The sequence below is a fragment of the Poecile atricapillus genome, chromosome 1 (genome assembly GCF_030490865.1).
Source record: "Poecile atricapillus isolate bPoeAtr1 chromosome 1, bPoeAtr1.hap1, whole genome shotgun sequence".
Classification (NCBI taxonomy): Eukaryota; Metazoa; Chordata; class Aves; order Passeriformes; family Paridae; genus Poecile; species Poecile atricapillus.
The window spans coordinates 24,250,704-24,274,953 of record NC_081249.1 but is presented as its reverse complement, the minus strand read 5'-3'; the positions used below and the strand labels follow the sequence as shown (position 1 = coordinate 24,274,953).

At 37.3% G+C, this 24,250-nt stretch overlaps 1 protein-coding gene across 3 annotated transcripts in view; it reads left to right on the top strand.

Annotated features, from left to right (window-relative positions):
• The window catches only part of IRS2 (insulin receptor substrate 2), a 28,467-nt gene extending 4,934 nt beyond the window's left edge, over positions 1 to 23,533 (top strand). Inside the window, exons 2-3 of one of the 3 annotated variants that reach the window (XM_058859782.1) lie at positions 827 to 961; positions 21,581 to 23,533. In XM_058859782.1, coding sequence (XP_058715765.1) covers positions 827 to 948 — 122 coding nt within the window. In that variant the 3' untranslated portion in view covers positions 949 to 961; positions 21,581 to 23,533. The other 2 variants (XM_058859928.1, XM_058859843.1) reach the window with 2 other exon arrangements.
• The last annotated feature ends 717 nt before the right edge of the window (positions 23,534 to 24,250 follow it).

Here is a 24,250-nt window from a genome sequence, read left to right as displayed (position 1 = left end):
TAGAGGCGTTGATAACAAGTGAGCAGCAAAAGCTTGTATGAGCCACTTGCAGTTTTCTTTTTCCTTGTGTTTCCTTAGTAGCTAGTTGATTTTGAAGAAGAAAATATTTTCTCTTTTGATAGGAAGTACAGGAAGATGGAAAAGATGAGAGATCCACCGTTTGCAGAGCAAGCTTTGAACCTAATTAAGACGAGAGGATTGTTGAATGCAATGTCAGAGTTTGAAAAGACGAAGGCTTATTCTGAATGACTGGAAGGGTTGAGGGCCGAGCCTTATTTGTCTCTTGCTTTTAGTTTTGCTGGGGTCGCTTTCAGGATCGTTGTGGCTTGCCCGAGCCCGGTGCGGATGCTGCAGCCCCCGCTCTCCTTGCCCGGCCTTGGGATGGCGGTCCTGGGCGCCAGCAGACGATCACGCCCCTTTGCTTTGCAAACGGATTTTTCACAGAAACGAGGAGCTTGTCTCGAGCCACCTCCAGCCCCAATTGCGAATGAAGCCCGGTGTTGGGAAAGAGCTATTTCCACAGCATTCCCCAAACTGCTGACCCTGGGCTGGGAAAGGGGGGGGTTGCCGGGAAAACCCGGCACGGAGCGCGGCAGGCGGCACGCGGGAATGGGAGCGGTCAGATAAGGAGAGGGAAGCGAACGCTGTCCTTCCCATCCTGTAAACAAAAGGATAACGCGGAGAACGCAGCCGTGTTAGTGTTACAGCCTCACAGCGGAGAGGGCTCAGCGCTGCTGCTGCGCGTGTTTGTCCAAGGACGGTTATAGGCTTGCCTTATTTTAATATTTAATCTGCATGTGTGTTTGTTTTTCCTCTTTCCCGTAAGCTTCTAAACGCAGATCACATGGAGGAATGGTGCGGGGAGGCTCGCTGGGATTGACCCTATCTGTAGGAGGTGGGCTGTCTTCTCCAGCACCTCGCTTCCCTGAGAAGGGTGCCAGCCTGTAGGGTGCACTCAGAGGTACGGGATGCAGGGATGGATGGATGGATGGATGGATGGAACCAGAGTAAGGCCAAGGTAGTAAGGAAGAACCTCACACCACCAGCATCCTCAGCCAACAGTGGGTTGGGTACCAAAAACGGGGTGGGCATCAGGTTAATTGCACTTATGGCCTCCCAACTGGGAAAGTCACAGCATGGGGAAGGCAAAATACATTATAAAGGACTTCGCTGGTGTAAGTTTAATCAAATAATAAACTTCTGCAAATTTCCTAGTTTCCCTTCTGGTTTTCATTGGGATTTCATGCTGAAGTTTGTTTATGGAAGGTCTTCTGCCACTACTTAAAAAGGTCGCCCAGAATTTTGGTAATGTATTTGAGTTTCAAACATTGTGATTTGGGACACTACTAAGAATTTAATATTTTACTGAGAAACATATTCTGTTTAAAGAAAACTGTATTTTGCTCATAGACAAGATTATTTCAACAGTAGTAATTTGTGTAGATTTGAGAAAGGCTAATTCTGTAAAAATTACTGATTTGCACAAGGGAGAGATTATATAATCAGCCTTGTTTGTTTAGTTCACACTTCTTTCAAACTTCATTTTTAACTACGTTAGAAAAGTGAGAAATTTTACTTCAAGAGTGGTTTCTAGTAATTCTAAAATGATTGAGAATCCACTTTTGTTTAATATTTAGAACAGGAGACTCTGAGATACAGAGTATACAAACAACCTCCTTGTAATTACCTTCTCAGAAAATTAATATTTTGATTAGTGCAAAATACATGTAAAATAAACATGTATTGAGTTCTTCTTTAAGGATTTTGATTTGTGCAAGATACATGTAAAAAATCAGTTTGAGTTCTTCCTTAAAGTCTATAGCAGCAGTTGTATTTTCATGTGGATAAATGTTTTAGGGGAAATTATTTATATAATTTAAAGGTGGCTGGATTTCACATGTAGTGTGTTTCTCTGCTATCAGTAACTTGCCTCTGCTTTAGGGAATGCTTTGCTTTTGGAAATCTCTGCCCAATTTATCCTGTCATGGCAAGAGCAAGGAGTGCATCCACAGCTGCTGTCGAAACAGAACAGTTAAAAGGTTGCTTGAAATTATCGCTTCATTTAGTTTTACTGTGTTTTAAAAGTGTGCAAATATTTAGGAGTTGGGGAAACAATTGCCTTCATCCGATATGTAAATAAAATAATACTGTTATTGGTGGGTTAAAATGTGTTGCTTGCGAATAACAAGCCTTTGTTCTTAAATTATGACCGCTTTTTTGCTTAGAAACATACGGACTGTGTATGGATTTCATTATTTATGGAGATGTTTACACTCATTTTTCTCATAAAGTGTGAATTATTTATTCCAGTATATTTATGACAGATTGCACACAACAATGATGTGACTTTTTATGGTGGATCATAGTTCTGAAGTCAAAGTTGAAGTCAAATAGAAGTTTTGTTTCTGTCTCAATGGAGTTAAGATTTTACCCTTTGTGTGTAGTCCTGGACTTATTAATTAAAATTACCATTAAATTTACCGGGTGTATAATAGGGGATTTTCCTTAATCTAAATCACCAGATTGGGTTATCTTTAGTTTTGTTTTCTTTTCCATTCACAGAGTGCTCTGTAGTTCTAACTTGTAAATGTTTCTAGTAGTTGGTCTGGTTTTCTAAAATTGAACAGATGCTATGTGTAATAATGCAAAAAACCTTGAGGGTTCTTTCCCTCCTGTGTCAGTTTCTTTTGCCTTGATTTGTTTGGAGAAGCCATCAGCTGTAATGCATCTACTTAAAATCATAATAAGGTGATTTTTTGGTAATAATGATCCACCCCTTGCACTCGCCTTGTCAATTAGCTTTTAGTTTTGTGAGGGTTTTATGTTTGCACCTAAACAATAAAAAAGCCTGTTTTAAGAAATCTCTTCCTCTGTCTTTCTAATGACGTTTTAGATTGTGGAAGACATAAACTTTGTTTCCTTTTGCTTTGGGATTACTTTACACAATGAGTGATATTAAGTTGTTTTTTTGACCTCCTCTTCATATGCCAACTGCCAAAAAGTTTTGGTTCTCAGAGCAGCATGAGAGTGTTTGTCTCTTTAACAAAATTAGTGCTCATTTTAAAATTACTTCTTTAAAGTATTAAAAGAACTGTATGCTGTGTTAGAAATCTATGCATCTTTTAAAGTCTTTTTTGAATAAATCCATTGTAGTAGTTTATATTACTGTTAAGTTCTGTAACAACATCAAACTAACAGCAGAAAGAACTAAGCTTCTTTTAATAACTTACATAGCTTGAGTTTTTAACTCGCACTTAGAATTAAAAATTTGAGGTTTTCCTTAGACATCTCAAAAATCATTTACTATCTTCAGATGGCACTTTGCAGGTGACCAAACGAAAATGGTTATATCTGAACCTAGCAGTGCCACTAATGAAACACAAAATGTAAACTGAAATTATCTAGGGTTAAATGAAGCTTTTAATATCTTAATTTGTGTTGGTTGTATGGGTGTCAGCTTGTTACAAGCAGATAGAATATCATGGCATCTATTAGATTTTTTTCTTGCTTTAGATGATGTTTAGCTATACTGCTCATAGAAGGAATGTCATGGTTACTTGGAATCATTTAAGATAAATTGTTATAGACCAAATTGAATGGTGGGTTTGTTCTAAAATGAACCAGTACAGTCATTGCTCAAGGCAGAGGAAATGCTTAGGTTGATTATTGCTTCTGATTACTTGATTTCTTTCAAGATAGCTACATAGACTGACGTTTGTTTGCAAGTAAGAAGAATAAAGGAGTGTTTGAACAGGAGTATTAGGGCATGTTTTATATGGTGGGGTTGGTTTGTCTTTTTTTTTTTTTTTTTTTTGTCTGTTTGTTTTTTTGAAAGGAGAGACTAGCATGGGTTTCTTAACACTTGATTTGCTCTAATTTTTAAAATAGTGTTAATTACACTGGAATGCTGAAGTGGTTTATAAGCTAAAACACAGCAAGCATCCACTGAAAAATTTAGCCAGTTACTGTATGAAATCTAACTTCCCTACCTATTCAGCAGTTAAATGGCAGCATAATTACATCCAGGTATTTTCTGTCTATAAGTTTTTCTCTAAAAGCACCATTAATATGTTTCTTGTTAAAGTAATAAACATCTAAAAAAGAAGGTTATATCTGTGTTTTTTTTTCTTCTGAATTTGTTGAAATATAGTATACTTTTTATACTGGTTGTCCATATATTAATTTTTTTTTCTTTTTGTCTGTGTTCATTGTGTTAGTCATGATGTAGCAATTTTTGTGGAAGTTTTAACATTAAGTTGATGCACTATGTGTAATAGCAATTTAAAGTGTATATGTTGACTGATTTTTTTAAGTTAGGATGTGTAATTATGAGGGTTTCAAAACTCTCTGGGTTTTTTAATAGTTTCTTACAATATTTGCTTAGAAGTGATCTGTGTATGCATGGAAATTAGTATTACCCCTTGAATTTTTATATACTTGAGATAGTGTAGTGACCTCCAAAGTTCAGATGTGTTTTCTTTGTGTCTGTTGTCTGGCATGTAGTTATTTTTAAAGTTTTGTGCGTATGTATGTAGGGGGTCAAGAGTGGCAGCTTTGTAAAGCCAAGTTCAGCTCAATAGTCCCCTTGTTGCCAGTTGTTGAAAATGCTGGCTCTCCTGCAGCAGAGTTCTCAAAGGAAAATTTGTTTGTTTGTTTTGTTGTTGTTGGTTTTTGTTTTTTTCTGTTTATGTCAACTGCCTTTAGCTATCTAGCATGTGGGCTTCTTGGATTAGTCAGTCTGCCAGGGCTCTAGAGAACCAGCAGCAGCAAACAGAACCAGCAAAGGTGACTGCTCCCATTGTCTTTTAAATGCCAGTTATAAAGTAGCATGCATTTTCTCCTGCATCTCTGTCAGTTTTGGAGGAAGCCAGGATTACTGGTTTGGATTATATTTGCAGTTTCCACACTAATACAGGCAGAATGAATCCCTCAGTTGCAGAGCTGTGTTTGTAGTTAGCGCAAGCTTTTAAGTCTTGGGAATTACAAGCTTGATGCAAACCACAGAAAAATCAATGCAAAGATTGCTTACATCTTTACAGAGGGTCTCCTAAAAGTATTTCTTGGCGTTTTAAAATGCTAACATGTCTAGTAACATTTGAAGCTGGCTCAGAGACGGCAGTAGTTCATAATCTCTGTGTAGTCAGTTAAACAGTAATGAGTAGCTTTCCTGAAGAATAGCTAAGTGCCTACTTTTTTCTATGGAGTTACGCTATTGCTTGGTAGCTCAGGTGATAAATTTGATACTGAACTGGGACTGTTTAGGAAAGATTTTCAATTTGATGATGAGAAATCCCTTTAGAAATTAATTTAAAAGACCAAGGACAGTATTTGGAGTTCTGTTATTATTTTTGCGTTAAAAAATACTTCAAAACATATATCAATTTTTGACCACCCCAAATATATAGCTGTATCAAAAATTGTAATTTTTAAAAAAATCAAGTTCTTGCTCACAGGGTAAATATACTCTAGAAAGAAGCTTGGTACAAGTGGAGAGATACTTTCCAAAAGAAACATCTTTGATGCTAGGGTGGTTTTTTTTTGTTTGTTTTCAAATCTAGAATTGTCCATCTCAGTTAAATAAAAGTTACTTCAGAGTATGTTCTTTGTCTCAGTATATCAATCACAAAAATAGTTTGGAAAAAACAACCCTAGTCACAAGCCTAAGCCCCCACCTCTGATGGTGACATCTACACAGCAGAAGAGTAATCTAATAGCTTTATTGCATAGATTAGGAATGATTCAGTGTTTTGTTTACATTATTTGTCAATCTCTTCAGCATCCTAGAGGAGAATACTTCCTTCCTGGCAGATGGCAGCCCCAGGGCCATGCACCTGCCATTACAAGCACTACACAGTAGTAATCTACCCCAGCATCACTGTTGACAAGAGGCTAATGATTGGAGACTGTCTGCCTGACAGCCTAAACAAAATAGGACCATATTTGTCCTTCAGCGAGGGTCTGAGAGATCTTAGGTAGGACAGTCAGAATAGTCTGCTGAAAAATTATAATGGGACTTAGTTCAGACCTGTTTGGTAGTGTTTGTAGTATGAGCCACTTGTAAGATAATGATGCTTCAAAAAGCAAACGGTGTCTCAAAGAAGGGATTTTCTGTTTCCCTGGCAGAGTGATAGCTGTATTAATAGCTCAGTGTTGATGGGAGGAAGGCTCGCGTGACTGCGCTGGCTGTGCCGCTGTCCTCTGCGGCCGCCTGCCCTCGCTGGGAGCAGCGGGTCGGATGCACTTGTGCTGGCAAATGGGGCCGTGAGCGCTGTTAGAAAGTCAGAATGCCTCTTAATTGTTTGAGTGGTGTGTTTGGTGTTCGCATAATGCATTCCCGTTTCAATAATTTGATTTGTAATTTTGTGTTTTCATTATGACATTGGACCACAGTCTCTTAGTTTATTTTTTGTTAGTTTCTCTTATGCATATGTGTGCATTTGCTTTTCTTCTTTGAAATTAGTGTGGGCGATGTTTCTAGGGGACACTACCCAAGGCAAGGGTATCTTTGAACTAGGCCAGGATGTTCTTTGCTAAATTTAAAAACTACCCAAATATTACCCAGAGTTTGTAGGGTATTAAGCAGGATTACATGACGCACGGATTAGACATTGTTGAGCAGCTTGTTTTTGTTTGAAGGGGTCAGAAATGGAGGCACTGGGGCTCTAGTGTGATGCCAAAATAGCAAACTTGCTGATAATCACAAACAGCAGAAGTTTCTTAGAAACAGTAGAGCACTTCACAGAATTTTCCAACTTATCTCCAAGTGATGCTTTAGTAAAATTTGTTTGATACTTGCTGTGATGATGAATGTAAGATAAAAAACTCACTGCTCTGTTGAGTTTCAATTTCCAAGTCTGTTTAACAGGTACTTTAAAGTAGACTAAGAACACCACTGTAAGTGCAACTCGAGGCAGAGGACTTTGATTCTCTTCAGTCAAAGACAAATCAATAAATCATTCCAGTAACAGTGGGAAAATCATGTCAATGAAACAAGATCTAAGCTGGTTTAGATTTGTCTCTTGCATTGTGTCCTCTAAGGCAGTATAGTATTTTTAAAAGTGTTTATGACAGTCATGATGTCTACCTCATTAAATTGAGTGGCATTGTCAGGGTAAGGTAGAGAATCAGAATTATGAAGACGTTTTTTCTGTTTTGGGTTAGGTTGGTTTGTTGGTATTTATTTTTTTATTGTTTATGATTTTTTTTGTTTGTTGATTTGGTTTTGCTTTGAATCTAGGCTTTTTCCCACCAGAAATCACAATATTGATAGAACAAGACAAACAACAGTCTTTTGGGGCCAGGTTAGGCTTAACTCTTATGTAGAAGGCAGAAGAAGGTGTTGAATAATTGCTCAAGAGCAAGAAAACACAAATGTTCTTGGTTCAGTTTGCCTTTACTGATGGAGATGATTTAGGCTATAGAAACTTGTAATAACTGGCAATGTAACATGTTAGCGTTATTTAAAAGAATAAGAGTAGAATTGACAAATGGATGCAAACCTCACCAACTTTCCAGTTAATGTAAAACTTTTACAGCACCAAATTGACTGCTTCAGATACTCTGGTCTCTCTCATGCTTGAATTACTGAGAAGTTATGGAATGAATTTCTTATGTAGTCTTTTTACTCATTCCTTTGGTAGTGATTTTTTAAAAAAAACTCCAGTGAGTTGTTTTTACTTTACTTCAAAAGGCAAATGAAAATCAGGTGATGTCTCTAACCAAAATTTTCACTTATACCTAAAAAAGACTTCTTGCGATGGAATAATGAGATTTGGAACTGGAAGGAGGAGGTAGAGTTCTTCTGAAAGTCAGTTGCACTCAGTTGTGTTGTAACATCATTTATTTTTACATCATAAACATTTGGTAAAGTTTATAGGAGAGTGGACTTGCATCTTCTACAACAGCTTTCATTCCTGAGAAACTAGTTCTGCCAAAATTAATGAAATATAACTATAATACTACTTTAAGATAACAAAAAGTTACACTTTCATTATAACAATCCTGTACAGAAATGGTAAAGATTTGTTGTGGTGATTACCGTGAAAGTTGTTTGTGAACTATGAAAAGTTAATTAGTTTAAAATTATTTGCAATTGGTTAGTTTTAGTCTGGCATAAAATGTCAAACATTTATGTTTGGATTTGGAGTCAGTCTTGTGTAACAATACAAAGTTACATAATTTTCTGAATGTTGAAGTTACAGAATTAGTGCTCATGACTTTATCAATAGTTATAGAAAATTAACTATGTGGAGGAACGTTATATATATATACATATATATATATGACCCTGATGCACAGAATACTTGAAAGAATTGGCCATAAACTTTAAACTGTTAGTACTTACTGTTTTACAGTCCCAATAGTCTGGCAATTGCTGTCACAAATACCAGGGAGATTCTTAATATGCTCTAATGAGGGCTAGGATAATATTGCTTTCTTTTGGATATCTATAGAAAGGTGACTTCTTATTCAGTTCTGGTTTAATCTTCAAATGTCAAATGAAAATTCAGTAAAAATGAGCTTTTAACTTTAACCTTGATTGATGTATTTTCATAGCAATGGTAGATTGTGTGGGTTCTAAATAAGTATATAAATTGATGATACTTGGTGTTGAATGTTAACCAACAGGATGATTTCCAGATACAAATTCACTGATGTATTTTAGCACTGTAAGTGATTTCTAGCTTAGGCCCTCTCTTCCCCTGTATTACTCCTTCCCTGCCATTAGTGTGAATATTCAAGAGACAGTAAACTGAAAGGTTTGTAAAATATGGTAACATGAGATAGTATGTCTGCTATTAAAAAAAAAAAAAAAAATCAGAACTTGATAGTAGTGAAATATTATCGATTTTTAGTAGAAGTCAAATTCAGCCCTCAGGAAGGAAATTGATAGATGTTTATTTTAGTACCTGTACACTTGACTGTGTGAGGAAGTTGAAACAACAGCTTAGATCTTGCAGCTTGAGTGAGCACCATGGAACTGGTGTGCAACTCTGGAATGCAGAGAGCAGGACCGTGCTGTGAATGAGCTGTGGAGAATGTTTGGATGCCAGGCTGCTGTTTGATGGAGCCGTTGTGAGGGGTCATTTAGAGAGTCTTCTGAGTCTGAAATTATTCCTTAAATCTTGGGTCTGCTTCATCAGTCACAAACATGGCAAGCTTTCATTGCCATACCAGCCATGTGCATGCTATGTTGTCATATTAAGAGAAAACACTGCAATATTTTCTATTCCTCTCACTCCTCAGTAGATGTTATAAATTTTCTGTGTTCTCATACATTGGCTGTTGTCACTTTTACAGGGTGACAACATTTCAACCATACTTTTTTAAAAACACATACTGAGGGTTATTTCCATGATACTTTGTGTCATGTAGATTTGGGCTGGTATTCCACTTACTTTGCTTAAGTATTCTACTCTGCTAAAAAAGAGTATTGATTTAGTGCAGTTTATGCTGTATGCTTAATAAGGCATAGGAGAAACAGAATTAAGGGTTTATAATAATAAAAAAAAAAAAAAAAAAAAGGAAGAGGTGCTGGGACTTCATAACATTTTCATAGGAAATAGTGAGTTATTTTGAGAAGTGATGCATAGGAGACATCTTTAAACTCTCTGCCCCTACTGGAATGAAGTGTGTGCATCCTGTCTTTAGTTGGGTGTCTTGACCCCTTTATCAGGCACTCATTTTTGCCTGTCTTCTTGAGGGATTTTCCAATTTTTTTTCTGTGGGTTACCTGAGCAGCTGACAGTTCATTCTACTCTGAAGACAAAGTTCTATTAAGATCTGCTGAAGAAGTTAAAACAGTGGAAGAAGAAGTTTTTTATTGAATCTGTATGTTAATTTTTTTTCAATCTTAATTTTATTTTTCACCACGTAAACCAACTGTTTTATTGGGCTGTTAAGTGGCTTTGTCTTATTCATTAGTATAGCTATGTTGTGTTTGTGTAAACTTGAGTAAGATCTTAATTTTGCTTCTGTAGTCAAGCATTTCGATATGTCTCAAAATATATTAACTCATTATTTACATCAGATACACATTATTTTCTTACTCGGTGTAAGAATTAGCTTTGTTTGTGCTTAATGCATAAAAGCCTGTTGTCTCATATTTGATAATTGTAAATTCAGGAACAAGAGAAACTTGTGTAAATTCTGTGATTTATTTTAGGAAAAACGTTGAAAGTAAGTGGTATGGGATATAGTATACAGTGGCTATGACTGTAGTGGTTGGAATGAACAGCCTTACTGTCTGTCTTTTAAGTTTGAAATTCTGATTCTTCATTGAATCATGTGCTGCTGGAGGTTTTTTTCTAGTAGGTGTATTTTTCTTGGTGTGTAAGGTGACAATATTCTTCAACTTCCCTGTTTCTGGAATGTGGTAACTTTTAATTTGGCAGAGATTTCCAAGATTTTTTTGTAGCAGTGGTGAGATATTAATAGGGAAGCTCAGAACCATTTCTCCTCTCTGTCGTGGATTGTCTCAGGTCCTTTTTTTTGGCCATTTGTAACCACATAATGTCTTTCTGGAATAGTAATAATTAATTGCTTCAATTAATTTTTCAAGGTATTTTAGCTAAAAATAGCTACTGGAGATAAGGACCTCTAATACAGTCCACAGACTATTTTGTACTGTAATTTGAAAAGCTTTGATATAGAGAAACCAGTCATTTACAGCCTGCTCAATATGGGTTTATTTCATATATCTTTTGTGGTCATGGTTCCATGATTTTGTCCAAGGCTTATTCCTGCTCTATAGGAATGTGTATTTGTGATCTCTTGTCTCAAATGTAGATTGAATCTGAATTTTTTTTTTTTTTTTAATGATGATTGCTGGAGAGGCTGAGGCATCAAAACGAAAGACACTCAAAATTGCTGTATCTTTTATTAGTGCCTCAGGTTGCTTGATTTTTTCCAATTTGTAAACAAGCGTCTTGTGTGTGCTGTAGAAATGTTTTGGTAGGATTGTTTAGCCCCGATGGGATGGGATTATTTGCAAGCTGAGGGAGGATATTCCAGAGGAGGCAATTTATCTGTGCTTTTCTTATTAGGTTTTGTGAAATTCAGCTGCTGCTGGGATCCTGTTTTGGTCTGATGGACATGACTTTAATTAAAAGAGAGAGGCTATAGGTTAACCACAGGACATGAGAATCTTAAGGGACCTTCAAGTATGTGTCATGTGTGAAGCTGCTTAGAGTCCTCTGTGTTGCAGATTGCATCTCAAGTGTCTCCAGTATGTCCTAAGGGTCTGTGTTCCTGGTTTAGATTTCTAGGTATGTGGTGGTTCTTTTTCACCTAGCCAATGCTGTTGCACTTCATGCAGAACTGTAGTAATAACTGTGTAATCCCTACATTTGCACCTTAGGAGCCTACCAAAAGACTCCTCTTCAAAGAAGGATCTGTCTTCTGTAAGCAGTCATTAAAAGGATACAGGTGCCTTTTAAATATTGAAGATGCTAGTCAAAGCCAGACTTGGAGATGGCACAAAACTACCTCCCTTGACCATAGGGGCAGCCTATATGCTTGGCATAAATAGAACATCTAAATTCCAGAAATCTGCAGCTTGTGAGATCAGCCTTGCTGTACAGATTTTTTTGCAGTTATTTTATGCAGAAGGACTTGAAATGAGAGTTAAATTTGTATGTAGATCAGCTAGCATAGTTATGTATTCCTGCTTGACCTGGACTGTGCTTTAGTTAGTTGATGATATATTGTATTTGTTCAGTAAATGTGAAATTAAAAGGGATTTGTGTTCTCTCTAGCTGTGCAGCTTCTGCACTGTTGTCTGAAGACTTTTCAATATACTTCCTGGTCAATCAGAATATGTGACTTATGCAACAGTCTCAGGGCCTTAGCACTTGCAAGCAAACTTGGGCTTTAAAGGTGCAGATGCCTTGGGGGAAGTACTGGTGTTCTGCAAAGCATTTCTTCATGGCAGTGCCTACCATCTTTCTGTTCTTCTAGAGCAGCGTCATAGCTTTATAAAGTCTCAGCTACTGCATTGTATCCTACAGGAAGTCACAGTTCCTTAATATGATATCCTGGGGTGTTCATCACCTCTATTTGAGATGTCCTAAGCAGCTTTTAAAGAGCTGGAATGCTTACAGCAGGAGAAAATTCATGCAGGTCTCGATGTGTTGGAAAACCTCCCTGAAATTTAGGGGATTTCTCCACTAAGCATCGTGGGACTAAAGCCAGACTCTAAAGTATTCCATCTTAAGTGACAAAGGTGTGTTTTATCTGTTTTATAGAAGCAATCCTGGCAACATAATACAATTTCAGAAAAATGAGAGTGTCAGTTCTATAGTTGTGTGGCCAGACATATTGCTATAAGTAAAATGTATTTCTAAAAAATGCTGTATTGGTACTGGTGAGCCTTTTTTAGAGAATTAAATGTAATTGGTTGCTTATAAATATTTGTTGGCAACAAATATGGGGAGCCATAAAACAAAACAAAGACACCTGTGTAAGAGCACTTGGGAGAGGAGGAAAAAACTGGTGAAACAGTAGAGTACACATCTTTTTCTGTAAATATTTACTGAGAACTCTTATAATTACGGAAGACAGTGCATCTTGCACTAGTAAGAGGGAGCTAGTAATGTTGAAAGTAATTGACACTAATTTTTTGGATCTTTTTAAAGAAATCCCTTTGAGGCTTTGAGAAAAGTGCTGTGAAAGCACAGTGTGCTCTGAGAGCATAGTATTTTTCATGCTTTAATAGGTTGCACTTTTTTGGTTTTTTGCTTGTTTTTTCATGAGGGAGGTAATATTTTCTACTGCACTCTCATGGCTGAAGAAACAAATGAAATAAGTGCTGTTTTCTAAACTGAGATTCCTTGTCTCACAGTCTTGGTCCTGAGGGTGGGCAAACTTGGTGCTTTGCATTCATCTTTATGTTTCTTAAAAAAGCAAAGCGTTAGCATCTGTTTGGTTTTGTAGAGCAAATCATTCTGGGCTTGCTTCACTTTCTTTGCAGTAAACTATTAGATGGGGAGGATTCAGGGTGCATCCAGTGGAGCTAGCAACAATTGCATTAATTCAGTATAATCTGTGTTTCTTGTTTGAGAAAGAAAGTAAAATATGAGTAAGAAAGAGGACATAATTATATGCTTTCTGCTTTCACAAATTACTTTATGACCAGCGTCCAGTTGTGAAACTGGTGTTCTCAGAAGATAAGTTTTAAGTACCTACATTATTTTTCTGAACAGTTCACTAAGCTTTTTGCCTCTGCTTTCTAACAGAGTATTATTTAGCCTCTGGGAGTGATACGTAGATGATATTTATCGTGTTCATGTAACAAAAATACATCTTTTCCTTTCATGTCTTAATACAATACCAGCTTCTGTATGCAATAAAATCCATATCAACTGCAGAAAGAAATGCTAATTCATCTCTAGATTAAAGTCAGAGTAAGAAGTTACAGATCTCCCTGTTTGAAAAATGCAACATAAAAATATTTTTTAATTTTTTCTAGCATTTCTTAGCAAAGTATGTGATACAAAGGAGACTAGAAGAAAATTTTTGAATAACAAATCCACAAGTATCATTCTTTGAGACATCATTTTGGTTTGAGTACTGGGACTGTTGAAGGAATAATGAGAAATGTCTGCTGGGGGATTGGGTTAGAGTGGCTGTTTTTGAGGCAACTTTGTGGTCTTCTGCAGAGTGGAAAGTATTAAGGCTGAAAGAGATGGAGGTGTTGAAATCAAAAGGGATGGGGCATCCTGCTAAATTTGTGATTCTGGCTTTCAGAAAGTATACACTGTGCCAAGGGCTGCTAGTCTACAATACCAAGGAACTAAGAAGAGCTTGTCTCATGGCCTTTTACAAGCTGGTTTATCCTTATAGATAAATCATTTACAAGTAAAGAGAACTTTGGGTAGTATCTCCATTTGCAAAATCCATATCTTGGATTTTGTATGCAGCTGCTTTTGACCCACTGTCAGAGGGAGGAAACTGGATTAGGTGGCTATAACCTGATTCAGGGCAGCACTTTAGTACTGTATTGCTCACTTCACTAAATGGTTTCAGGGAGTGGTGATGTATTTTCATCATGGAACATGATGAAAGTTCTTGCTTAGCTTCATCTTTTCCCCACTTCTCTGTTACTGACAGATTCACATTGACAAAGGTGAGGCCACAAAAGATTTCTAGAAAAGCATGGATAAAATTGAAAAATAATCCTTTAAAACATTTATCCTACTTCAGGTTGCTCAAGAGTTTTAAGTGAGGATGTAGCAAGAAGAGAAAGCTGTAGGGAGAAGGTTGCCTTCCTGTGTATGCCAGGTTGTTCCTCTTATGCCTTCCCTGCTTTCTTTTTCTCTCACTTCTCTCCCTGTGTATCTCTTGAGCAAGATGATGTACTTCTCTGGATATATCTCCTAACCTGAAAGTCCAAATTCTGCGATAGCCAGCTAACATTTAGTGTGTGACCATCCAGTGTGTTTAGGTGGCAGGTGCGATACCTTAGTGAATGTATGTAATGCCAGTTGTTTTTTGTCTCCTTGGTAAGCTGTCTGAACATCAGTTTACAAAACAGGAGGGTGGTGACTGTGAAAGTTGAGGAGAACCTTGTGTTTGAAAACATGCTGCTCTCTGGAAGATAAATGTCTTCCTCTAGGATGCTCTTGTAAATCTGAAGCCTCTTTTGACACTAGATGCCTAAGCCCATTTGGCAGTGATGGAGGCAAGGATTAGTCTTTGAAAGAGTGCCTGGATGTAGTGTTTCTGTTCCACTCTCCACAATATTTATGAGACAAGAGGACTTATCCAGGACTGACCAGTATCCAGTACCTTTCTGGCTGAAAAAAGATCTCAATCATCTCATCCCCCTCACCAGCTTATGGCATGTCTTAACCATATATTGTTTTGTAGAGTCGTCTTGTTCTTTCTGACTGCAACTGTTTTCATGGAATACTTAGATACCCACTGTAATGGAAAGGGGACTGAACTTGACTTCCCACAATGTACATGAGTCTTTATCCCTGTTTCTATGAATATTAAAGTTTTTAATGTATTTCTTCAGTTTAACCAGTGGAAAAGATTGTTTTTTATCCCAAGTAGGAGAGGGAAAAACATACTTTTAAGGTCTTTGTGAGCACTCTAATGTTGTGTTTTCAGGCATGTGTTTTCAGCTTAGTGGCTCAGGAGCAGTTCTTGAGCTTAGGTATTTGTCCATTGTTTCCTAGAATGGCAGTCAAGCGCTCACTTGTGGCTCTGAACCAGAAGTCCGGCTGTACTTTTTATTTTCTTTTTTCCACCTCACTGTTACCTGCTGGAAATAGGACAACTAACTTTGATGGCATTTCATTTGGCAGTTGTGTGAGAATATCAAGCTCTGCTTCACAAGAGCTCTTCTTCCTTGTCAAAACTTACTGACCTTGTTAATGACTACTGATATAAATTAGAAGAGGCGCATATATGCCTTAGACATCCCAGCTGACCAAACTTCCCTGCAATTGTAAAGGTGTGTAAAAGGACATCATCTCTGTTCCTAAAACGAATACCAAGTTGTATACTTCATAGAGTTTGAGATCTTTCAGAACTTTTGTTCATCAGAGCCCAATATAAAACAGGGCAGAAAAATTGTTGCTTAAAAGTCACCGTTTCTTTCCCTCGACTCTAAGGAGTTGGAATGGCTGTGTCATCATAATGTGAGTAGGTCGGAAATGCAGAGGTACACACAGGGTTTGGTAGAATTTAGCTGAGTATTGCCTAGTATGTGGTTTTGGGGCAGGCATGCTGATTCAGTTGTTGTGTCTCTGGAGATGGGGTTGGTAGGTAGCTCAGTGTGTTAGTCACTGATCCCTTCCACCCTTGCTCTTCATCACTTGGAAGGTGAGCATGTTGTTTTGCAAAAATTCTGTCTCTTAAGAAACTTCCAGTCTCACTTTGTGTGCAAAGTGGTATTGCTGGAGTTCCCACACTGCTGGCAGGCTGTACCTGGGAACAGCTGTGCTTTCTCTTTGCTGTAGTGAGCGGAGCTGTGAATTCACGCCAACAGCCACACTGAGGCCATGTGTGTGCTGTTGGGTCTTGAATCTGCACTAGTATGGGAATAGTGTGATGGTCATAAGGTGGGAGGCAATTTCACGTGTGTGACAATGGTCATCAACCAGGAGCATGACTTCTTGTTCCGTGATGGTTAAATGCTGTGTGTGTTCTGTGCAGAGCCTCTGACTGTCTGCCACAGACAAATCTCTCCAGTGGCAAATTTTCTATGTATCTTCCACACCTGCTTCTGCCTATGTGTTTCTGTCCTTCTTACAAGCTCCCAGTGGAAGGGCAGAAGGACTAAACAGTTTTGTTTTCTAGCATTTTGTTTACTCAGAGAAAGCTGCTTGATTTTGTTTCATGCAATGCTTCTGAATGGTTGTATACCCAGCTTGCAAGAGAGAGGCTAATTGAACGTATTTCAGAGAGTACTGTGTTGAGGGGTTTCTGTCTAATTTATTTTATCCTTAAGAATGGGATTAAATCCCATCTATACAAACTTGTTTAATAATACACATTGGCTGTAGCTCTGAAATTAAGAAATATAATTGCAGCTGTATTAAATTAATCCTGGGAAAAACAAGCATATCTAGTTTTTTAATTTTAAACTAGAAGTGCCTATATTTATTATAGTTGATATGGAAAATGCATTTCTGGACCAGCACTATAAATTCATTATAATTACATTTGTAAATTGAATCCTTTTATTTTCCACATAATTACATTTTAATGTTCAGATATTAGTACTACAAAATGTATAAGAACCTTGACAAAATTACATGAAACACAAATGATATCAAATTCTAAGTCAACTAAGCATAGCCCACATTCTCATGTGTACTTCTACTATAGACTCAACTGCTTAAACTCCAGCGCAAGATCATAGGTAAAATAAGTATTTATCATGTAAATATATGGCATCAAATACAAATAATTTTGTTTCTTAGTACCTTTGGTTAAAAGTTAATGCTCATTAGAAATTGTGGGGGATTTGTTCATGACAGCAGATGAACATTGTAACTCTTGACAGTATGCTTGGACATATAAACCCAAAAGATATTTGCAGGTACTGACATGCAACATCTTTTTCCAGATGATCTAGGAGTTTTTTTCCCACTTTAAAAGTTAATCTTTCCCCCTGGTTATATTAATGCAGTTCAGAGTGATACTATTCTAACCATTTGACACAAGAGTTAAAAGTACTGTGAAGCTCATTTTAATATAGATTACTGTGGATGCAAAATCCTTACTTCACCACACCAAAGAAATTTAATGATATATTTTTATCATTATTATTTGTCATGAAGAGTCTATGTTGACCAGATGCTTTCTTTTTTAAATTCATAAAACAAGAGGCATATCTGAACAACATTGTGTACTGTTTCTTAGTGGAATAACATATAAGAGCCTAGTTACTTGGTGCAGAGTGTTTCCAATTATGATCAACCATTAATTGTTTAAAAAAGAAAAATAATGTGGCTTTTTCATTTCATGGTTTAACTTGTTTTTCTCATCAAATGTGGAAACATTTTAGTTAGGATCGATACTATTTATGAGCTTTGTAAACTTTCAGAGCATACTACTTCATGTTTTCCTGCAAAGTGTTGGTAAAGTGAATGTCTTAAGCTGATTGAAACCTATTCTCTGACAGTGTCTGTGCTCAGATTTATTTGGTAAGAGTAGTCCTGCTAAGTGGAGCATAGGTTCCCTGGAATTCCTTGTGGAAGCCATAGCTCAGCACATGAGTTATTCTGTTATCTTTAGCAGGGTTACCTATGATGTTCAGTATTCATTGTATTGCTTAATGAGAGCTGGAGCCAGGTCAGGATTTGGTTCCTGACATGTGCACTTCCCGGTAACAGCCTGGGCAGCAGTCAGGCTGCACCTGCATTTGGTTGCTTGGCCAAGTTTGTGACCTTGTGATGTGTGTGCATCCTGTGATGCAGTAAGGAAGCCCTCAGTTTGGACCACTCTTGTTGCTGTCAGTGCCTGCTCAGCAGGAGTTTATCACCATCAGGCCTGTGCTGTTCCTTCCCACCCCCAGCCCCACTCTCTGCTCCACTTGCTGGCAGACACAGACTGCTGTGGGCGTGGGGACAGTGCTGCCAAGGCTCCAACCTGTGTGGGTTCCTTTGACCCGTGTCCTGCCAGGAGCTCAGCCACCAATGCCCAGTGCTGGAGAAGGCTCAAGGGCTGGGAGGGCAGTGTAACCTGTGGTGGAGGGTACACTGGCCCTTTCTGGGTGGCCAGCAGCTTTGCTCAGGGCCATGCATCTCCTCTGAGGTGTCTGTGTACCAAAGATGCCTCTCTGTGAGTGGGATTCAGTTCCTTGGGTTGTGCTGTCTAATGCCCTGGCCTGATGCCTGCAGATGTACGTGTTGTTAACCTCCAGTTTGGTTTTATCAATGGGATGGCTTTTCCAGGAAAAGTTAGTTAGCAGAATCACAGCTTTAATCGATTTGGCAGACAACATGGGGAGGAGAAACAAGGGATAAAGCCACTGAGTGATTTGCCTGGAGTCAGGGTAGAAGCCTGCAGCAGAGCTGGGGTTTCTGTGTCCGATGCCTGACGTGCTCTGGCAGTCACACTGCCAGTGGAATAAATTTACTGATTATGAATAACCAGCAATGTGTTTTGCCACAAGCCACATGAATAACTCTTTCTGCCTGCTTGCTTGTTAGTGGATGCGAATTATTTTTAGAAATTATTAAAAAATTATATTTGCTGCTCACTGACTTTGAAAATTAATAAGCAGAGTAGACCTTCTTTAATTGACTAACCACTGTATTCTCTTCACAGTATATTTAGCAAGTCTATGAGTGTTTGGTAGTTTCATAGCAGTTTGTCTGTGTGTTCATTCTCTGATTTATTCCCTGAGAAGTGCTGGTGGAATCAGATGACTTAAGTAGTTTTGGAAACTCGGCAACGATTGTGGATGCTTTTCTTAATAAAGCCCAAAACCAAGAGGAAACCTCAGTATTGACACAGTGCTGGACTTTGTATTTTGATTAGTGCATGCCCATGGGGAATGAAGCTACCAAAGAATATGTTCCTGTTCTGTAGGAATTTTGAGTTCCTGGGTAAAGGTGGTGTATACTGCTGTGACTTTCTGTGTGAGTGGAATGTTGACGTGAGGCTTGAAATAAATAAAATATACTAATCACTGAGGTAAAAATAAACATGGTATTGATTTTTTTTTTTTTTTGTTTGATTAGTTTTTGTTTTTACTTTGGCATGGTACTTGGAAATTGAAAATTTTTTTCAACTTCCTCTGAAGCTGACATTGCTATTACATGGGTCAAGTGGTAACAGTAGTTATTTTTCCTGTATTGATTCAAAGCTTATTCAAAACATGATTCAAAGCTTATTGAACTCAGAGAAAATAGTTTTATTATTGAAGACTATGTTTGGGGTGTTTTTTTGAGTTATAGGTCATCATTATAGACTCATTGGATGATGTGTTTATTGCATCAGGAAGTCTTAGGCTTGTGCCCACAATCATGTTATCTGCCTACAAAACCATGCAAACTAAGTATTGAAGTGCTTTGAAGCATCAGCCACTTCACCTCCTCCAGTTTAATTCTGACTGCTATACTGTAAGAACAACATCAGATATACTCAGTTGCTAATAATCTTCCCTCATAGCTACACTAGACTGTCGTATTTCTGGAACCATACCTCTTTGCATTTTCCACCAATTTCTCTGTCTGAAGATGAGGATTTAATTTTTTTTAAAATTTATTTTATTTTTATTTTTTTAAAATATTTTATTTGGCTTTCATTTGCATTCTTACTTTGGGGAATGTAAATTTAGTTGTCATGTTGGTTTCCATTTGAAGGAGGAAAGCAATCACACAGAGTTAGAATGTACCTTTGAACGCTCACTTGTTTGACTACGTGATGCATCTATGCTGCTTTCCTGAACAAAAATGGGAACAAAGTGGTTTAAGTGTTTCTTCCTCAAATGAGGAATTGCTGCTCCCATCTGAGAGCTCTCCATCCTGCCCCATTTTCAACCATGCTGCCCTTCAGGATGGTGTTGGCAGCTTTGGAGCTCCCCCCCAGATGCATCATAAGCCAGTTCAAGTTCTTATTTAAAACACCTGTCCAGAACAAACAATAAAAATTAATTTACTGAAGACTGAATGGATAGATTTGACTTAGTTTCTGATCAGAAATGTTGCAGCAAATAAGTGGCAGTGGGTGAGGTCAATGAGGCACTTTCCTTTTGGTCTTGCCAAGCTATTAATTCATCTCAAGATGTAGCATGAAATAAAATCCCAAGTAATATCCTAAGTATTTGATCATATAGTGGCTCCAGTAGGACTAATGCCCTAAGTAAACCTTAGCTGTCAGAAATTCAAAGCAATTTAGCAAGACGCAAATATATGCCAAGATACATCAGCCTTTGTTTTTTTTGTAAACTTGAAGGAAAAGGCTTTGTGTTGTTTTATCAGAGGCTTGTATGGATTGAAACTTGCACAGATATGCACTGGGCTTACTTTGATATCCATGTTTTGTATCTAATTTATTTTAGTTTTATGGTTCCAAAGGAATTAAAATAGGAATACTGACTTCTTGTATCAATACAGTCAAAGCTATAGACTTTTCTAAGTAACATTGTTCCCAAAATGTTCCAAATAACTTGTTTTTAGAGAAACTAATGCAATGTAATGCATCATCTAACTAAAATTTTCATTTAACTTGTAAACTTGGGGACAACATACAACGAAGAAAATTGGTATAAATATTAAATTTTGATTTTTAATGGCCATGTTATCAAATAATTTTAATGCTGTGAGTTAATAAATAATAATGTCCTTTTGTGGGGTAGGCACATGCTATCCAATAATTCTTTGCAGTGTAGAAACACTAAAGCAGTCAACTGCAGTCTTTAAAATAGAAAGGGTCATTGTAATCAGTTTCTATTTTACTGTATAGTTCACCTTGACTGTTTAAAGTATCTTTGTAGTCAGTAATTGGGAGAAGACTCCTTTTGCATACCTACTCATTTTTTTGCTTCTGGAATAATAGTTGTTTCGTAAATCAAATAACTAAATTACTAAACTAAATTAAATTAAGGTTCTTTCTACACTTTGCTTATGTTTTTAGTAGACTTCTTCCCTAAATACAAGGTAACTTGTTTTTTCTCAAACTTGATTTTAATGTCTGGAAATGGAAAGCTTTTTGTAATACCCAGCTGACAAAAAAAAGAGTTAAGCTTTGCCTATTTTCTCCAACGTCTTTTCCTTTCCATTGATGCAAGAAAACTGATGGTCACAACTTGAGTGGGGGGGATTTTACATCTGGTTTTCCAACCCATTCTGTGTCCTGTGGTTTGCTGACCTGAAGAGCTTTAGCTGAAAGGTTCTGGAAAAAGGGAGTGGTGTTGGATTGGGGAACACTCCCTTTTATTGCTTTTGAAATACCTTCTGGTGTATACAAATATGAAAGCAATTATTGAACAGCTGCTTTTTTTTCAACATGAAAACCCATTCTGAAGAATCTCTCTGTGGTATTTTTTTTGTTGTCTATCATATATATGAAAAATATTTTGCATCTTTGATTGACTTTCTTTCATTTTTCTTTTCAGAGTGAAGGAATTAGTTTTCTCATCATGACCTCAAACAACAGAGTACAACATTCAAAGAAGCTGCTCGGCATATACCTTTTTGCTTATTTGGTTTTTGTTTTGGTTTTTGTTTTTGGTAACTGAAGCTGCTTAACGTTTACTTTTTATTGTTGTTGTTTTTACTGTTGGTCCTAACAGTTGTTTAACTATTGTGGGCTAAACTGTACAACAAATCTGGGAGGAAGGGAAGGCAACCTGCCTAACTCATTACCTGTCCATGGCATCTATGTTATCATTTTGCTGCTGTTTCGACAGAAGTTGGAGATGCTCCTTAAATCGTAGGAACTGTTCTGCCGGCCTCTTTAACTAATGGCCAATGCCTTCATTTTCTTTTTCTTCAAAGACAAACTGTATTTATTCTCTGGCATATTAGGGGATTCTGTAACACCTGCTGAAGCAGCAAGATCTGGTATTTACTGGCATAATTTCAAGCCTACGACAGTACTACCTCAGTTCAAAGTAAAGCCGGATTTGCAGCGTTGGTGTACGACAGGAACTCCTTTATCTCTGTGCTGAGTTTCTCAAGAACGGTCGCCAGCCTTACTGAACTTGCAACTTGTACAGCTGCTGCTGCTGCTGGGTTTTGAATCACTAGCTGCAGGGTTTACTTCTCAGAAAAAGCCTGAGTAGGGCACTGAAAAGTCTAAAATGGGATGAAACTCTGTGAATCAGACTTGGACAGAGGATTCAGAGTAGTTAAAAAGTGTAATATGTGTAACTGAAGCAACATAAGTTAAAAACATCAACCTGTATTAGGGGTATCTGTACCTTTGACACACTTGTTTAATCCTCTCTATGTAGGTGTTCATGTAGGTACTTCAGATTGCAAAAGCCTTTTCTTCTATTTACAAGCTCACTTTTGTCAGCTAACTGTTCTTAGCTGCATTTCTTGTAACCAAAAATCCACATAAGCATGCTAGGAATGCAGGGATGATAATGGGTATCGGGCAGATTCAAGAGCTAATGTTAACACAGTATTATCTTGCCATCTATAAAGTCCTGATATTTGCCTTTTACCAGGAAAGCACCATTGTAGCTGCAGGCACTATTACAGGGAAGAACCATTGCAGTCACTTATCCTGAGTTCTCTTCAAGGCTAACTGTGCATCACATTTCCAGTGGCCTGAAAATCTGAGTAGTGTGGCAGCTACTGTCACAAAAGTCACATACAACTGTTGCACCAGACTAGCAGAATGTCATGCCACCTTGCTTCTCCTTTGATTGAAGTGTTTGTGTACATTTTAAGGGTACCCCGCCAGTGCCTGCTCTGATACACATGCAAGTATTACTAAGTTATAAGTTATGTGAAGCTCTTTCATTTTCTTTTTTTCTTTAATCATTGTGTTTGGTGGAACCTGTACTTCACTACTGACAATGCATTATCTTCTTTTGGGATTTTTTTTTTTTTCCTGAGGAAGACAAGAGTTAACATCTTACAAATACAATGAACGGCAATGCAGTCTTCCTGCTTACGTGCTGAATTTTAGAACTGAGGATTGTATTACAAGACAAAGATGAATGTAAACTAATTCCTTTCCTATTCCATGGCACACTTTATTTTTGTGTAATTTTTGGGGTCTTAAATCACAGCAATGCATAGGTTAATACAATATTAGATCTAAAATCAATTTAAATATCTGATCTGATTGAGTTTTTCTCTAATACTAATGCTATAAATGGTTCTAAGACATTCTAAAATGCTGCTTGTTAAAGTCTGGAACTAAAAAACATGCATACCTTTGACATTTTCTGTCTGACCCCTCCCCACCCCCCACCAGCACTGAGTGTGGTACCTGCTGAATTCAGTGTTTCGAACGCCTCTCTTTTCAAATATCCCTCTGTATCAATTAAGAAATCATGCCACTAAAACAAATGGCTAAACTGCATACAGCAACTTAAAAAAAACCCAACTTGGCAAAATAATAAAATATTCTCTATCCTGTATATTTCACAAAGGCATATGCAATACTTACATTCTTAATTTAGTTTACAGAATGGAACCAAAATGTATAAATGTTATGTTTGCTAAAACTTCACAATGTATATTGGGTCTTTGTACATTTTGCCTGACTTACCTTAAATTTAAAATATTTTTTGCTATATAACCTTAATAGTTACTAAGCAGTGTTTTCTTTTTGGGTACGTATTGTTTCTGGATATCAAGATGTTAAATATATTTCTTGCTATTGTGATATGACAAGAGACTTAACTTATCTTGCTGTGTCTTCCAATGTACACGCTGTATATAAGGATAAATGTGATGCTGCTGGAGACCAGAATAAATGGAACTAGAGTAGTGTATTGTATTTAGTCTGTATTGATCATGGATGCTCTCCTTAATAGCCATATGCAATAAAATACGTTATTTATGAAAGGAGCAAAGTATTTGTGTGCCTCTTTTCTGTAGGGGTGAAGGGGTTTTTTGTGGTTGCTTACATAAAATCAGTTTATTCTCTCTTTCAAATGGAAAGATGCTTTCTGTGAATAAATCTTACTGCACATACTTGCTTTCCTTTTAACTCCTGAAACGTCATGAAATAATTTTAAATCTCATTTAAGGATAAAACAATTGGTTTTATAAAAGTGAAGTTTGTGTATTTGAGGAAATAACTAGAAGCACAAATCATCTTA